Here is a 17,467-nt window from a genome sequence, read left to right on the forward strand (position 1 = left end):
AGTCAGGAGGGACCAGTGAGAAGTTGTAGAGTGATGGCCTGCCAGCCGATTCTGGCCCAGAGTGCTGTTTCATTTGGCCTGGAGAATGTTTTACAAATATTAAAAAAATGAAGTGATTGCATATAAAATCCTAGACTTTTGGCTTTGATTTACAAACCCCAAGTCCTGGCAACCTCAGCCCTAGTTCCAAAAGTCTCCGTGGCAGCCTGGGGGCAGGGCCTGCGTTCCAGCTGTTCTTTCTTGGTACTTGGGTTAGAGACCCCAGATCTAATTCACATTCCTCATTGTTTAGATGGGGAGACTGAGGCCCAGACACAGGCCCCAGGGCAGGTTTGGACCCTGGTCTTGGGCTGGCTCTCGTTCCTTCCCTCTGCCCCTCCCTTTTGTCCAGACCTCCCAGACGCCCCTCAACCCTGTGCTTTCTCTGAGAAAGTAGAGGTGGTTTGCAAAAGGACTGGGCAGCTCTGCCACCTGCCCCTTGGGGCTGATGGGAAATGCCAGGGCTGCCCCAGCAGTGAGGCCCCTTTCTGGATTGTCTCCGAGGTTCAGAGAGGTGGCCCAGGGTGGCGACGGATGAATTCCTGGCCCTGCCCCAGTTGCTCCCTGAGTGCCTAGAAGACCCTCGTCCTCCTGCATCCCTGCACTGCAGGGCTTGCCTTGTGAGGAAACAGAGGTTTCCTGCTGGTTAGCACAAGAGCTGGCCTGGAGCATGGGCTGCCTGCCCCCAGCCAGGGCTCTGTCCAAGCTCAGGTCCTTTTGTTGCCTGTGGATGTCGGTGCAGCACAGGGTGGTCTGAGCTGTGGTGAGGGACGTGGTGTCCAGAGTAGGCCCTCCTGACCACCAGGCTGGGTCAGACGCCTCTAGGCTTGTGAGCACCATCTCATAGCTGGGAGTCCTAAAGGCTGTTTCTTCGGGGAGACCAGCGAATCCAGCACATGGACCACTTACAGAAGCAGTTGTGGGCATTTCCAAACCTCAGCCTGGAGATGCGATGGGTGGGGCGCTGCCTTGTTGCTATGTGGCTCCCTCAGGACCTGTTCTCTGTTGTAAACGGTGGGCACAGAGACGTTATTCGCGGGAGAAGGGGCTCTGGAAGGCAGTCAGGCTCTGGGCCTTGGGGTGGGTGGGTTCCAGCTCTGGGAACACCCTCTTCCCTGTGGCACTCGCTCTGGAAGATGGCCTCTTCCCCGGGGGCTTCAGGGCTGGCATTTTGGGGAGCTGTCTACTCTATTTTTTGGTAGATTTCTACTTGGGAAACTGCTTCCAATTTCCATTTTAGTGCCAAATTGGCAGATTTGGGCAGAATGGAAGGCCCTGGGTCTATTCCTTAGTCTCCGGGACCTTGAGGCCTGGCAGGGAGGGTGGCTTCCTGATGGCCTTTCTCTTCTCGATGGACTTAGGCCTCCAGGGCTGGAAGGGATCATGCCTGAGGTCTCTGGATGCTGGCTCCTAGACTCCTGCCTCCATGAGAATGGGCTAGTCTCAGGCCCTTGGGCAGGATGGTGGGGGTATGTGTGTGTTTGTGGCCCTGTGCATATCCCCGTAGGGGGTCCCCGGAGCAATGTTGTATAGTGCCAGGCAGAGCTGTCCTTTACAGCACCACTGCCTGGGCCCTGCAGACACTGAGGTAGCCCCTAGTTCCAAACAGACCCGAGGAAACAGGAAGTCCTAGGATAGGACGGCCAAGGGGCTGAGGAAAGGCCCTGGAGAAGGTGGCTTCCAGGTTGAGACCCCCAAGGAGGATGAGTTGGGGGCCTCGAGTTGGAAAGGGCTGGAAACAGAGGTCATCAGAGAACTGCAGAGACACACTGCTGGGTAGAGGGTGACCCCGCAGTCCAGGCTGAGTCCTGAGCAAGGACAGTGAGTGACCAAATGAAAGAGGGTGATTTCCCTCATTTAACCCATGAGCAGCTGCAAGGTGCTCTTTCTTTCATCTGTGCATCCATTCATCCATTCATCCATCCATTCATTCATTCAGGATGCGTGTGAGCAGCTGCATAGCATGCTAGTTAGAGATGTGTGCTCTGAGCTGGCCTGTCTGGGTTTGAATCCAGGCTCTGACACTTACTTACAAGCCCCTGCCTATGCTGAACTGACCCCCCAAAACAGGCAGCAGGCATCATACATGTCATACAAGGGTGTAATGGCATATGATACTGGTGGTGAGAAGGGCTATAGAGAAATGCTTACTGGCTTTCTAGTGGTCGGTCACTCAGCCGAAGTGGTCAGACCAGGTTCACACAGGCCTGCTCTGTGCTGCCACCTTCCGTGGCTGGGGTTCTGGGCTTCCATTGGCAGTGGGGCTCAGAGACGGCTGGGGGCTTGGGCAGGGCCCAGGAAGAACAGGCACTGAGCCCGGTTCTGGACTCCTCATCCAGTGCTCCCTCACTGCCCACTTGGGCCAGCCAGGCTTTGAAACACAACTTTGCACAAAGCTGTGGGACTGCTGCCTCCCACCATCCCCTTAGACCCTGGGCCCCAGGTGCCGGGAGAGCACACGGGCTGCTGGAGGTGGCTGTGTGGGTTTCCATGGCGAGTTTCCACAGAGGGAGATGCAGGAGATGAATACCACTCCCTGACATGTGATTTATCGCCACCCTGGGCTTTGTCTCCAGGCTGAGGGAGTGAGGGGGCCTTATTTAATAAATCCACAATTTATATTTAATAACAACAGTGACAGTCCAAACGTGGCTCCGATTGAGCTGTGTGATTTATGCAGTTGCCCCCAGAGACCCCTGGTGGTAACGAGGCTGCCTTTGCCTGAATAATCAATCTCTGGATCTGGGCCTCTGGGTTTTGGGCCCTGAGAACGAATGCCTTCATCCTGGGGGCCGAGAAACCCTGAGGCGGCCTGGGAGAGCTGCTGTAGCCACCAGCCCTTCCATCTTGGGTGGGCAGGTAGATATGTGACCTGATGGTCAGTGAGAAGGCAGGGGTGGTGCTGGAGGGACAGGGTTATCCTGGGGGTGTGCCTCACAGGTGCCTTGGGGGCTGGCGCCAAACATAGCACCTCTTCTCTGGGTTTTAATAAGAGTCCTATTGGTAGAGACTGGAGTCATCCCATTGAAGGACCCTCCAAGCACGTCGGACTGTTCAGGGTCCTTGAAGAATGTAGCAGGCCAGGGGAGCACTGCTGTGTGCCAGGCCTGGGGTGGCCGCTTTGTGTTCTCGGCCCACCTATCCATGCCAGGTTGGTACAATGATCCCCTGTCTCTATGAAATTGAGGCTTCAGAAGGGACCCTGTGACTTCGAGCCCCTCCATGTGCTGAGAGGTCTTCAGGAGACAGGGAACACCAACATGGAGCCTGGGGAGCTGGGGGGGGGGTTAGCAAGGCAGGAGAGGACACTAAACCCAGGCTCTGTCTATCCTTAAGCCCCTCCCAGCATCCCTGTCCTGAAGAGTTGCAGGTGCATTAGCTGCTTCCAGTTTTCTTTCTCGTGCCTCAGGCCTTTGCACATACTGTTCCCCCTGCCTCTCCTACTCTTTGCCCTGCTAACATTGATTTATTTTTCAGATCTTTCTCAGGTGCTACTTCCTCAGGGAGTCCTTCCCTGATCCCTCCCCAGACCAGGTCTCTCCCCTTCCTCAGTGTTCCCCCTCACTCTGTTCTAGGCACTCACAGGCTTCCCATTCATGGCACATGCTTCAGCCTGTGGTAATACATTTATCTGTGGGACAGTTTTCTAAGCATCCCTCCCCTCCACCAGCATAGGCCGGTCCTTTGAGCCTAGCACAGTGGACAGAAAAAGAAAGAAAAGGGAGGGAAGTTGAAGCAGCGAGTATGACCCAGGAAGAGCAGTGAACCAAGAAGGGCTTCCTGGGGGAAGCAAAACAAACCAGGATTTGGAGAAGCAGCACAAGCAAAGGTCAAGTGGTGGGAAGAAAGGGCAGGCATGGTGATACAGGAGGGCAGCGTGGTGGGGTCACCTTGGAACTAGTGTTTTGTGGAAAAACACTGGACAGCCTGACCAGGCAGTGATGCAGTGGATAGAGCGTTGGACTGAGACACAGAGGACCCAGGTTCAAAACCCTGAGGTCCCCGGCTTGAGTGCAGGCTTACCAGCTTGAGCGCAGGGGTCACTGGCTTGAGCTTGGGATCATACACATGACCCCATGGTTGCTGGCTTGAGCCCAAAGGTTCCTGGCTTGAAGCCCAAGGTTGCTGGCTTGAGCAAGGGGTCACTCGGTCCGTTATAACCCCCAGTCAAGGCATATATGAGAAAGCAATCAATGAACAACTAAGATGCCATAACAAAGAATTGATGTTTCTCATCTCCCTCCCTTCCTGCCTGTTTCTATCTGTCCCTCTCTCTGTCTCTCTTGCTAAAAAAAAAAAAAGAAAGAAAGAAAAAGAAAAACACTGGACAATAGTGACACTGAGCCAACAAGTCTCTGCCCCTCCTCTGGGCCTCAGGAGGGGACTATAGGACTCTCCCATTCTAAAACACCAGGGCTGGTGCCCAGTCATGTGGTGGACATGTGGTTGGAATCCGGCTTAAAGGGCGGAGTCCACTGCTCTCCGTTCCCGACCTTCAGAGGTGCCCTTTTCCCCAGATCTCTGGATACAGGGGAGGATGGCCTCTGCTCTGATTCCCTTGGGAGGATTTTTGCCACCAGGAGTGGCATTTTGCAGGGAGCTAATGGCTCACGGGAGAGCGAGAACCCAGATAAGAACCAGGGCGACAAGGGCATTCCCATCATGGTTTAGAGCTGTGAAGGTCCTCTGAGTTCTCACAATGTCTCCAGAGCGGACCGGTCATCCCATTTTACAGAGCTGGACTGGAGGCTGGAAGGGTCTAGGGATCAGAGAGGAGGTCACTGAGCTGGGGTGCCATCCTGGGTCTCACCATTTCTGCCACCCTGATTCTGCACGAAGACCCCCTCCGTAGGCTGGGGACAGGCCATAATGGGTTTCAGGTCTCAGGTTGAGAGTGCAACTTTTACCTTCTCTCTGGTCTCTGCAGAGAGGACATCGCTGGGGAATAACCATGTTTTGTTTTGTTTTTTTTTATTGTCAGGAAAAGGTGTTGGGGTTAGGGGCCCAAACTCCTGTTGTGAAGACCCAGGCTCAAATCCAGTCTTTAACTTACTAGCTAGGGCTTCGGACAGCGGACTAACTTTTCTGGGCCTCCCTTACTTAGGGTTCCAGTGACTCAGGTGTTAGCGAGGGTTTTGCCGTTACAAGTGTCAGGACCCCAATTTAAATAGTCCTAAGGATAACAGACAGTTTGCTGGCTCGTGTAATTAGCTAGGAAGTCCAGTTTTGGATCAGGCACAGCTGGATCTAGGCATTAAATGCTGCTGTCCGGTCCTCTCACCCTTTTGTCTACTCTCTCTCCCTTTCTCCATACTTTTTTCACTCGTCCTGTTCTTTTCCTCGCTTCCAAAACACAAGCTGGATTTCTGGAAGCTTCATAAGGTGGCTTCCACGGATGTCCTGGCCACAAGTACATCCTTGTGCCTACCGGGTCCCTGTCATTTAAGAGGCACTCAATAAGCCTTTGACCATAGATCAACTGAATGAAATGAATGAGGACCTGGCAATAGTCCAGCCTAATGTGAGTTCTGGAACCAAAAACTGGCTTCAAACTTTTAGCTCCAACTGGCTCCAACAAACTGGCTTCAAACTTTTAGCTCCACCACGGGCTCCCACAGATGAGATCCTAGGCAAGGCAGCCTTAGTTTCCTCACCTATGAAATGGGCATACTCTTAGTACCCTGCCCTATGAGCATTGTGTAGGTGAAGAGAGCGATAATGAGCTCTCAGTTTGCGGGAATCATCCGTACCATTCCGGTTCTTACCAGGTTGAGTTGTTACGATCCAAACAGCCAGAGGACAGTCTTTGTTTCTTTCTCTGGGGATGAGTAGCTTTGCATCCCGGTAGAGCTCAGAAGCCTCAGGGTGGAGGGAAATAAGAACAGAGTTAATTAGAGAGCCAGGGCTCCAGCAGCAGTCCCGCCTGAGCAGAGCCTTAGTGCTAGAGGGAACAGAGAGGCTCCTCGCTGCGGGGCTCTCTGGAGGAGAGATGGTGGGGGCGGAGGTGGCTCTGCAGGTAGCATCTCACTCCTCCTCTCTCCTTTCACTGTCTTTGTCTCTTTGACTTGGCATGCTCACAACCATAGTATTAAGGGGACCAACACTTTTACAATGAAAAGGACAAAAATAAATGGAAGAAAGCAATATTGTAAATAAAGAAACATTTTATTCATTGCAACAATAATACACTATACTATGATAAATGCATAATAAAAATATTTCTAATATTTTATATTGTAATTATGCTGACATGCCTATTAATTTTTAATAATTATAAGAAAAAAGTACTCATTTAGAAACAAACACATCACATCATATGCAATGGATTGACTCTGCATCGATTGAATACGGACATTTACAGATTAGTCTTCCAATATCAAAAAGGAGGACATGTAGGAGGACACTTTTCGAGGGAGGATGGAACTTACAAAAGAAGGACTGTCCTCCTGAAAGGAGGATGATTGATCACCTTAATAGTATGTGTGTGTGTGTATGAATGAATGAATGAAGTGAATTTGATTGGCTCGCCCATTGTTCCTGCGCCAGGCTGACAGCCCAGAGGCAATGGGCTGCTTTGGTTCAATCAGCTGTATTGGGGGCAGGCAGGGTGTACAGGTGGGTTCAGAGGCCAGCTACCTGCAAGACCCTCTGACGTATGAAACGGGAGGGAAGGGGAGAGAGGGAACTCAGAGGACAGAGGCGTGGTGGGAATTACTGGGAGGGAGAGTTGAGCTTCCAGACCAGCTCTGCCCCATCAAAGTTGGTGACTTTATTGTCATGGACTGGCCAAGTCTGTCTCTGCCATCAGTCTGGAGTCTACTGTCCTGGGAGCCAGCCTGGTTCATACCAAGAGCCCCAGCAGGGCTGGCACACAGCAGTGGTCAGATGGTGCTGTGTTGAATGAACAAGTGAATGGATGAAGAGGGGAGAGAAGGAGCTCCCAGCATTTTCCCATGAGTCATCATTGGACTCACTCAGGGAATTTCCCTCTCCTCCCCAGCTTGGCCCAGCACCGACCTGCTGGGATTCTAACTGGGTTCAGCACCCCCCCCCCCAAAGGACCTGGCATGCCCGCCCCTCCTGTCATGGCACTGTGATGGGGAGAGGCTGGCTTAGCGCCTCCGACCGCAGTCACTGGATGTGCAAACGCGCCCTGCACATTAGCATGCTGAACCCACGTCTCTCATAAGGTGTTAATTAAATTTCTTTGAAGTATATTGTCTGAAAAAAAAAAGGTAATTAGAAAGATGTCTTTAAAAGTATTTATGTAACTGATACGGTCCCGCTTTTGGTTTGCCGCATAATTAGATTTAAACACAACTCCTGGAGCGGCATACTCATTTGGAGAGAGCTGCTCGTTGAAATGTCATTGCGTTGTTTTTTAAGAGTTTTGAGCCTGGCAGAATCATTCAACTGAGAGGCAGAGTGTGGTGGGGAGGGTACTGAGCTGGGAGAGGGAGCTGGGTTTGCATTTATTCCCTGGGACACTGGCCGGCCACTTGCTCAAGTGTGAGCAGAGGGCTGCAGCAGGCTCCCAGGGAACAGGGACTGACATCTGTGCAGCTCTTTCTTTTACGTTTTCTGGGTATTTTTGCTTAGCAAGCCTTCTCCATTTTACAGATAAGCAAACCAAGGCCAAGTATCTTTGCTGAAGGTTGCACCTACCTGACGAGTGAAAGGGCTGGGGTTTTGCAGCCCGATCTTCTGATTCCGGGACCGGTTTCTTCCGCACCCCCGGAGAGCCTGTGTTGTTAGGACGAACGGACCGTCTCATAGTTTTTGAAAAATTGCCGATTATCTTTTGTGCCTTTATTTCCCGTGTTCCCTCCAAGTGTCCCCTTTCACCGGTGGCTCTCCTTGGAGGCTGTTTGCACTCTGTACAGCTCTGGGGACTCATTTCTTTCAACTGGACCATGGACTTAAGTCCTTGCGCTTTCTTGCTGGGGTTGATAGTGCTTCCAAGGGGGTGAAAACTACTTTTAGGGGGGGTGAATAAATCTTGCAAAACCCTCCTTATTATAAAGCACAGACACACACAGTGCCACGGCCCCATGACTGCAGTGTCTTCTCTCCCTGTAGGGTGGACCCGGTGCCTCATGATGCCCCCAAGCCACCCGGCTATACCCGCTTTGTCTGTGTGTCCGACACCCACTCGAGGACAGACCCCATCCAGATGCCCTACGGCGACGTGCTGATCCACGCCGGGGACTTCACGGAGCTGGGGCTCCCGAGCGAGGTGAAGAAGTTCAATGAATGGCTTGGTAGGTGCTGGGCAGGGGGTGGGCATCCGCTAACGTCCAGGCCTTGGGCCGCCCCTGTGCCCGGCTGTCTGTCCTTTCTGCTCTGCCCACTTCCCCTGTCCGGCCCTTGTCTGCCTGACCCCGCCCCCCACCGCCCCCCCACCAGAAGCCTTCCCTGACTTCTGGACCAGGTCGTAGCTCTCTCTCTCCCCAGTTGGACCTTGGCCGTCTCTGACCCCAGCTTTTTTCTTAGCTGTAAATTTCCATTTGTTTGTGGGAATTTATGTCCCAGAAGACCCCCTCCCAAAGGGATTTTTCCCCAGGTGTGTCTTTGTCCACTTGCATGTCCAGCCCCCAGTGCCTGGTACAGGTAGGTGCGAAATAAGTAATGGGTGAAGAGTGAATGAATGGACGGACAGCTGAACAGGTGACTGGGAATGGTGATACCAGGGCAGGTACACAGCTGGTACACAGTAGCTTAGTCACCTACTGGCATCAGGATGGCTTCCCCAGTAAAGGGACACTCTGGGCCTCTGTGGCCCACAGCAGGGACCTAGGGGACCAGACGTGGGCTCCTCCCTACGCAGCTGCTGGCACAGGCAGCAACCTCTGTCCTGTCCATGGGGGTGGGCCATGATTTGCAAGCATTTCCCCAGGGTTTTGTTTTTGGCTTTTTATTTCTTCCTAAATAAGAGATATAGACCCGGGGTGCCTCCTGGGAAAAGCTTCTTGCTTGGAATCCTGAGAAACCTCACTGTGAGTAGTCTCTGCCACAGCCGCGGGCTGGCTGGAGGGGGACAGATGGCCAGTCCCCGGGCGGCCCTGCGTACTGACCTGCTGTCAGAGGTGTGGGTGCGGGCCGGCGGGCCAGCCACTGTCCTGCGCAGCCCCGCTCCTCCGCCAGACAGTCTGCCTCCCCAGAGGTGCCCCGCTGTGCAGTTGGCTGGGAGCTGCCTGCACGCAGCAGGGCCAGGAGCGAGGCGGGTAGCTGCGGCGAGGGAGAGAGAGGCACGGCTCTGCCAGTTGAGACAAATATTTACAAACAAGGCCTTCCCCTCCACTTGGCAGGCTCAGAGCTTTAAGTATTGATATTTTTTCAAATGGTAAGTTCTAATCAAGGGCTTCTTTTGGGCTGGGATGGGACAGGGCTCCTGCAGGGTGGGCCTGCCCCCAGCTTCTCACCTCGCTGGGCGCTGCCTCCCGGGCGGGACCCTCTCTGACCTTGGCTTCTTATCCTCAAAAGATGGAAGGCCTCCCTTGGCTGAGCCAGGAACCCATGTCCAAGGCAGATACCAGGAGTTGCAGTCATCTGGACGCCTGCTGTGTGCCAGGGTCCTTACTGCCACTGCCTCGTTGAATTTTGCGAACAGCTATTTGGGGTGGGTGGTGTTCGAGTCCCTGTTGGACAGAAGAGGATGTCGGCACGCCACACTGAGGTTCTTGGGGTGGGGACTGTTTCTGATGTGCCTGCCCACGATGTGCTCTCCTCAGTGTGGGTGGGTGAATGAGCAAAGGCTTGCCTGCGCAATGGGGGCAGGTTCCAAGTGCTGTGGGATGTCCGGGCAGGGAAACAGGGACCGCTTCCCTCCAGCAAGGGAAGGCTCTGGGCCGGGCCTCAGCTGAGGGGCTGGGAGTTTGTGCAGAAAGGGTGCCACCGGGCCAAGGAACACCTGAGGCCAAGTGTGCCGGTGGACACTTGAGAGGAGGCATGATGAGCTGTGACTGGAGGCAGGGACTCCGACCTGCAAAAAGGGGTGGAGCCAGAGAAGGGTCCTGGCAGGGGGGGCTGGCATGGTGAGAGAGCACTTTAGGACAATCTCACCATGACCATGTGCCTCTTCATAGAAGTCAGAACAGTGTCCATAGGAACTTAGGGGGCCTTCTTCCTAATTTGCACTTGGAGTTGGATTGATTTATTTGCCTGAGTTATTGGGGGTGGAAAGTGTGAAGTTACAAAGAGTCCTTCATTTTGCAGAAGGTTCCTCTCTCCCTCCTCCCCCCAGCCTCTCCCCTTTGCTGCCTCGAGGTGTTTGCCCATGTCGGTACTTGTCACTCTGGTGGGGTGGGGGGGCTTCACACGGGAGATCGAGGAGCCACTCTCAGTCCTGGATTGAGCGGTAAGGGGTTTGCTTTGCATGCGAGCTTCAGTGGGAGCTGGCTTTGGGGGACTTGTCCACGGCACAAAGTGAGACTCACCTCTGTGGGCTGGCTGTTCAGGTCCCCGGGGATGTGGTCATCATGTCTGAGAGGTGGGCCATGCACTCAGTAGGTAAACAAGTAGGTTCATCTGGACAGGTGTGTTTTTGACGGAGAGCTAGTGTTTGTAGCGTACGTATGTGGCCTCGATTTTTTATGCCATCCCGTGTCCTCTTTGTGTATTCTTTAATCATTTACCCCTCCTGACAGCAGAATGAGGCAGGACTATTGTAACCCCTATTTTACAGAGAAAAAAACTGAGGCCCAGCAAAGTGGAGTGACTTGCCCAGGGTCACACAGCTAGTAAGTGGCAGAGCTGGGATTCAAAGAACAGGCAGTCGGTCTCTGGAGCCGAGCTCTCTGCGTCTCCTCTGTTCACCTCTCTGGTTCTTATGGTGAATCCCCTCTGAGTCAAACTAACGGTGTGGAGGGCCCCTTTTGGGTCCAGATGTCCTGGGTCAGCATCCTGCCCAGGTGATTGTGGCAGCCCTGTGTCCTCTCTGAGCTTCAGTGGCCTCGCTTTAAATGGGGGTGGGCAGGCTCCCCTTGCCTGCCCTCATCTCAAAGTGGTTTTGAGGCTCTGTGGGGATGGAGCAAATGATTAAGGTTTGTAGACTGTAAAGTACTGTGTAGATGTCATTGTTGCTTCTGTGACCTGGCTCTTGCCAGACCCCAGCTACCCTTGGAGTAGAGGTAGAGGTCATGGGTGGGCCCCGTAAAAGCAGGGACATTTAACTTGAGCCTAGAATTCGTGTAGGTAGGGAGAACAGTGGAGGAGGTTGTATATAAAAGTGCATGGAATTTCTGAGAAATGTTGATGTATGATCTTAGCTGTGCCAACAGCATGCGTGTGTTCTCTCTCTCTCTCTCTCTCTCTCTCTCTCTCTCACACACACACACACACAGAAAAGACTGGAAGAAAATACTCATCTATGCAACATATCTCACTGAGAACTTCCTATGCGCCAGGCACTGAGGTGACACTTCATATCTCACTGAGAACTTCCTGCGCCAGGCACAGGTTCACTGAGGAACGGGCCCTGCTCAGGAAGCAGTAAGAGAGCTGTCAGTGGAGCACCAGCCCAGGGAATGTGATGGTGACTGAGTGCGATCATGGAAGGCCTCCCTGAGGAGGTGACCTTGGACGAGGCATGGAGGGTGAGAATGAGGCAGATGTAGGAGGAACATTCAGGCCAAGGGCAAAGGGCATGGCAGCTGCAAAGGCCCTGAGGTGGGAACAGATGGCAAGGGAAATGTTGAGCAAGGAGGGGTGGGAAGTTGGTGCCAGTTGGCACAGACCCTGAGGACTCAGGACGGGAATTCGGGGTTGACTCTCGGTGTGGCTTCATGAGGTTTGTGGAGGGAAGAGACCTCTAAAGAAGGGAGTGATGGCCTGGTCTGCAGAGCTGGAGAAGGAGCAGCGAGGCCAGAGAGGGCAAAGGCTCTGCAGCGTTCCAGAATTCGTGTCTGGGTGGTGGGACCCGGAGAGGTTTTTTCTTTTTTATGGTTTTCCTTATCCTAATTCTCCCTTGATTTTTTTTTCTCAAAAAGCAAGGTATTATTTTGGTAGCAACAAATAAAAGCAGCACTAAAATCTCATTGTTGTTAATGAAATGTCCTCTCTGGTGTTTGGTGCAACTGTCCCAGCATGGGGATGGGGGCAGCGCTGGCCCCAGGTCAGCCCTGGTGTCACCCAGCCCCTCCGAAGGTCTCTGTGAGCCCCTTCTCCAGGCCCAGGGCTCAGCCCTCCCCGAGGAGGAGGAGTCCTCTAGGGTGGGAATGTTACAGAGCTGAAATTCACAGTCAGTTTCTTCCCTGTTCATTGATTTCACAGAAAGCAGTTAAAATCCTATTCTGGGGGCCACCTCCAGATAGACGAGAGATTTTTAAAATTAATAAAGGCCCTCTTTGTAAGATAAGATTAGGCACCTGACTGAGGATCTGTGTGTTGGGATTCACACTGACTAATTTGCTGTCAGAAGCATGGCTCTCGGCGTGGCGGTGAGTGGTGTCCACGTTTTGCTGATCTGTACGCTTCTGTCTGGGTCTGTGTCCCTTGGAGGGGGCTGGATTGGGAGTGACAGGGCCCCTTCTGAGCAGAACTCCCGCCCCCCATTGTTGCTGGTCATTAATATCCCAAATATATTCATGAGATAGAAACACCAGCTTGATTTGTAAATGCACTCTGAGCAGCTAAACACACTAAGGACCAGCTTTCGAGCTATAAAGAGTAAAAGGAAAAGTGAAATCTGCTGGAACAGAAAACCACATGCTGGAAGCTACTTGCTCCTCCACAGCTCGTGACATGATGATGGACAGGCAGCAGGGAGCCCACCGACTGTGGATCAGTATGTCATGTCTGTGCAGGGAGGTGGGATGGCATGTAGGTTAAAACCTCCTGCCTGGAAGTCAAGCAGACCTGTCTTCACCACTGCTTTGGCTTCTGACTTGCTGTGTGACCTTAGCTTAATCACTTGACCTCTCTGTGCCTTACTATAAAATGGGGAGAATTGTTTACCTACCCCGTTGCAGAGGATTGAAGAATAATGTTCTCATACAGTGCTTGGCACTTTATAGGCACAAGGAGAAGTCCTCAAGAAGTGGGGGCTGTTATTGTGGAAACACCTGCCTCTCCCTGATTCGAGCCCCACCTTCCCCTTAAACAAACACCGATCAACCAGCCTCAACACCAGCGGAGCCATTTCCTTCCAGCCACTCTGGTCGCCTCTACTTTCCATTCCTAGAACCAGTTTCCCACTCCGGGCACTCAAGCTGGCCAGCTTGCCAGGCTCCCCTTCCTCCGACGGGATCCTGTGAGCCCCTCAGAGCCTTGCCCAGCCTGGTGTGGAGGGTGCTTGGCAGGTGTTTGTTGAATAAGCATGGAGAGGTCTGTAGGGCACAGGCTGAAGCAATTAATTGACACTACCCTCAGCAGAACCAGGCAGGGGAGGAAGATGAGGGCCCGGTAATGGAGTATTTAGAAGTTATAATTAACTTTTTACTGGCTCCCTGGCATAAAAACGATATCCAAGACAAAATAAAAGGGGTCCAAGGATTTAGTTAAATAGAGCTAGGTCTTTTGCAAGGAAACCCTTAATTAACATCTGTGAGGGAGGAAAGGAGGGGAAGGCGAGGGGAGAACCCTTCCAGGCGGTTTCTTTGGTTCCTGCCTGATTTGCCACCGTGTTGCAGAGGGGTGGAGGCAGGGGGTTGGCTTCGGAATCGGGCTGACGTCTTTCTGCCTCTTTGCGATTCAATTCAGCAGCCAGGCATGGGCTCCAGTGGGAGGTAAGGGGCTTTGGAGAGGAGCATGGGCCATGGGCCAAGAGGGAGCAGGAGGCCACTCCCAGGTGCAGAAATTGTTATTCATGGAAAATGGTGTTTTCAGAAGCAGCTGGATGCTCCTCATCCCAGTAGCCACTTCTCTCCCCAAGTTCGACTTTTTCCTTCCTTCCCTGCCTCCCTTCCCCAGGGGTGGGGGGCAGCTAAGCTTGCTGTGAAGGTGGAGTTAACACTTTTTTTTTTACCTCCATACTTCCTGCCTCCCTCCCAGTGGGACATGGGTGTCTCCTCTTCTTATCTGTCTTCTGGGCTTGCCATGCCCCGGCCACACCTCACTCTCTGTCATCTCCACACACTCAGTAGTTGCCATGAGGCTGTGGAATGTTCTGTGGTAGGTGGTTACTTACAGGCCCCACCCCTGGCGTGTCCCCTGGTCTGGTCTGCATGGGGCTGCCCTGTGGCACCCGGGCCTGGAGTAGGACCCGTCTGGGTGTCCCGAGGCAGAGCCACTCCTCTCTCCGGCCCCCTGAAGGGTGGGTGGGTGGAGGACATGGGGTGGAGATTTCTGGGAATAGCTGCTGTTACATCCTAGGAGACAGGCCACAGCAGACACAAAGTAAATTTTATAAGTTTTATTGCAGACCTGCACAGGGACTGCAGGCAACCCATGCAAGGGAGCACTGCAGCCCTCTAAACCTGCACAGGGATGCAGGTAACCCACACAGGGGAACACTGCAGCCCCCCCAAACCTGCGCAGGGACTGCAGGCAACCCATGCCTCCGAAGAGACTGGAGCACTGCAGCCAACCAAACCTGCGCAGCCAACAAACTGCGCAGGGACTGCAGCCCCCCAAACCTGCACAGGGACTGCAGCTCCGAGCTTCTAAAATGGCTCCTTTTTATAGGGTGGCTGTCTAGGATGAGCAAGCATCATACAGAAGCTGATGTGGCTGTTAGTCATTGGCTAGGGAGTTCGTGCGCAGTTACAGGGGGGGTATTACTCAGTGGAGAATTTCAAACATAAACTTCTGATAAGGGTCTCTGACTCAATGCAGGATGTTGCTGAACTCTTTGTTCTCAGTGTCACAGGGACCTTGTACACTCTTGGCAGCCCCAGCATGTCAGTACTCCTTGAATCTAACAGCTGCAATACCAGGAGTGGGAGCTGCTCAGCTTAGCGGGTGGTGGGGGTTCTGTCAGGCGTCACACTGACTGGGATCAAGAACCCAGAAAGCACTTAGGGGTTCCTGGGGCCACTCTGGCTCTGCCCCTCACCAGCCAGGTGATCTCGCTTCTCCCACACTAAACCTCCATGCCCATAAAACCTGGGAGTAGTAGGTTTGGACATATGTTAGCTAAGCCCCCTATTGACACTCCTGCCCTCCCGCACTGCTGGCCTCAGAATCCTGTGTGGGGGTTTGCCTCTCCCTCTGGCTATGACTGCAGGAGACAGGGGAGGTGTAATGCCAGTGGTCGAGGCCAGGCAGGTCCACAATGGACTCGGGAAAATGGTAGAGAAACTGCGGAGCTGGAAAGCGTTGGGCCATTACCATTTAATAAAGTCTCACAACGGCAGATGAGCACACAGACAGGGTAAACCCCTTCTCCGGCACACAGACAGCAAGAACGGCCCCCTCACAGTGGCGGACAGGCAACCCACCACCCACAATCCCCCATCTCACTGGAGCACAAGCACCCATAGACTTATATAGGCCATACACACGTGACACTGCTACACAGCAATGCACTAATCAGGCAAAGTGCTCACAGCCGGTAACGCTGTGAGCAAGCCTAACACAGCTGCCCCGCCGGAGGAGTCGACATGCCCTGGGCACGTCAGCACACGCCCTGGGCACGTCAGCACACGCCCCGGGGAGGCTACTACCTTACCTGGCTTGGTGTTGGAGATTCAGGGATTGACCGTAGATGTGGTCCCTGCCTGAGGTACGGAGAATGAATGCAGAGGCCGGTGATACGTATTAAACAAAATAAGTAGATAAGACCATTTTAGGTGATTAGACTGATGAATCAGATCAACAAACAGTGGCAGTGACAGGGGCTTTCTTGATACAAGGTGGCCTGGGAAGGCCCCTCTGAGGGGGTCTTGAGCTGAGAAGGACCCAGCCCTGAACTACCTGGGTTATAGTTGGTGGCCCTCAGGGCGGAGGCCCAGGACTGCTGACCAGCATGGTGAGGACTTGGATTTTATTCTGAGTGTTAAAGTGGCCACTGGAGGGGTAGGCATGGGCGAGACATGGTCTAACTCAGTGTTTTGAAGGACCTTTGGCTGCTGGGTGGAATGTGATGGAAGGGGAGGGGGAGGGCATGCGTCACCTGGTGGGGCTGGTGCAGGTGTTGCTGAGAGGTAAGGAGAGCTGGGGCTGGACCTGGAGGTGGCCAAGGGGACTGAGAGTGGGGTGAGGGTTTGGCCATAGTTTGTAGGATTTGCTGGCAGGAGGTAGGTGGTGGAGAGGCAAGAGATCACTGACCAGGTGTCCAGAGGGCCTGGCAGGAGGCAGGTAGGCATTCAACAGCATTTGTTGAGTGAATGAAGAAAGAAAAGACAGATTTTGGAAGGTGGTCACATCAATCAAAATCTCCAACCACCTTTTTTTTTTTTTTTTAAAGAGTTTGCCATAGCCAGCACCAAATGTACATTGTGTGACCTGAATGGGTTCTTTTTCATCTGCTCATTAGTTAGCTACAACGGCCTGACTCAGGCACTTTCAGAAACACGTTCTTCTCACAGAGACTCACGATTGAATCTTTAAAACAAAAGTGGTTTCAGCTCTGGGCTTCATCTCTCTACATTCCGAAGCCGCCGGCGTCCAGGGCGTTGGGCAGCATGCAGTCATGTGGCCACCGTGGCTGATAAGCAGGTGGTGGGATTGATGTTCAGATAAAAAATGAGTGAGCAGAGAGCAGACATTTGGCTTTTACTTAAACGATGAATTTTCATTAAAAAAAAAAAAAAATTCCTCACCAAGCCCAAAGTGTGCTTTAGACACTAAAAGGAGGAAAATTAACTTCTAATGAAGACAAAGAATCTGGAATTCTAAGTTGTAAGTCAAGTGATTTTGGGCCAGCCATAATTACAGTATTTTCATGTTAATGTATAAACCCCTTGAAAGGTGTGTTTAAGTGCTAATTATCTATTTCCAACAGAATGGCTTTGGAAATATGAGACCCACTGGTGGGGTATGTGTGTGTGTTTCAAGTGTGTTTTACAGTGTGTTTTTAAAAAGACCATCATCCTAAATATCTCTGCCCTAAATTAAAAAAAAATTTTTTTTTAATATTTAAACAAAGTAGAGGTGAATTTTTGTGAAAGCTCTGGGTTCTCCGAAAGTTCTTTCTTTGGTTTTATTTTGTTATTTGCTTGGATTTTTTGTGTCCTTATTTATGTCCCATTTTGTGCCAAAGCATTTGAGATGGTTTATAAGAGCAATAGGACTAGTAAAATGGTAGAGTATTGATGATAAATTAAAAACCAATTTCAAAATTAGACCAATTTAATCAATTTAAAAAATAGAAATTAGAGCAGCTCAGAGGGAGGGCCTAGAATATCAATACTTAGGGCCCAGTATGTTCTGTGAGTTGGGAATAGGAGTCTGAGCTTCCTGGGGGCCAAGGTGAAAAGGGAGATGAGCTTGGTGAATGGCTCTGATTACTGGGAGGAGAAAATGTTCCTGCCCCTCTGATTGGTCCATC

At 52.3% G+C, this 17,467-nt stretch overlaps 1 protein-coding gene across 1 annotated transcript in view; it reads left to right on the forward strand.

The window, feature by feature from the left end:
* Nucleotides 1–17,467, forward strand: part of MPPED1 (metallophosphoesterase domain containing 1) — a 63,933-nt gene that overhangs the window by 12,894 nt on the left and 33,572 nt on the right. The window contains exon 3 of the mRNA XM_066358623.1: nucleotides 8,119–8,300. Within this exon, the coding sequence (XP_066214720.1) occupies nucleotides 8,119–8,300 (182 nt within the window). The remainder of the gene's footprint in view (nucleotides 1–8,118; nucleotides 8,301–17,467) is intronic.

The sequence above is a fragment of the Saccopteryx leptura genome, chromosome 1, assembly GCF_036850995.1.
Source record: "Saccopteryx leptura isolate mSacLep1 chromosome 1, mSacLep1_pri_phased_curated, whole genome shotgun sequence".
NCBI lineage: Eukaryota > Metazoa > Chordata > Mammalia > Chiroptera > Emballonuridae > Saccopteryx > Saccopteryx leptura.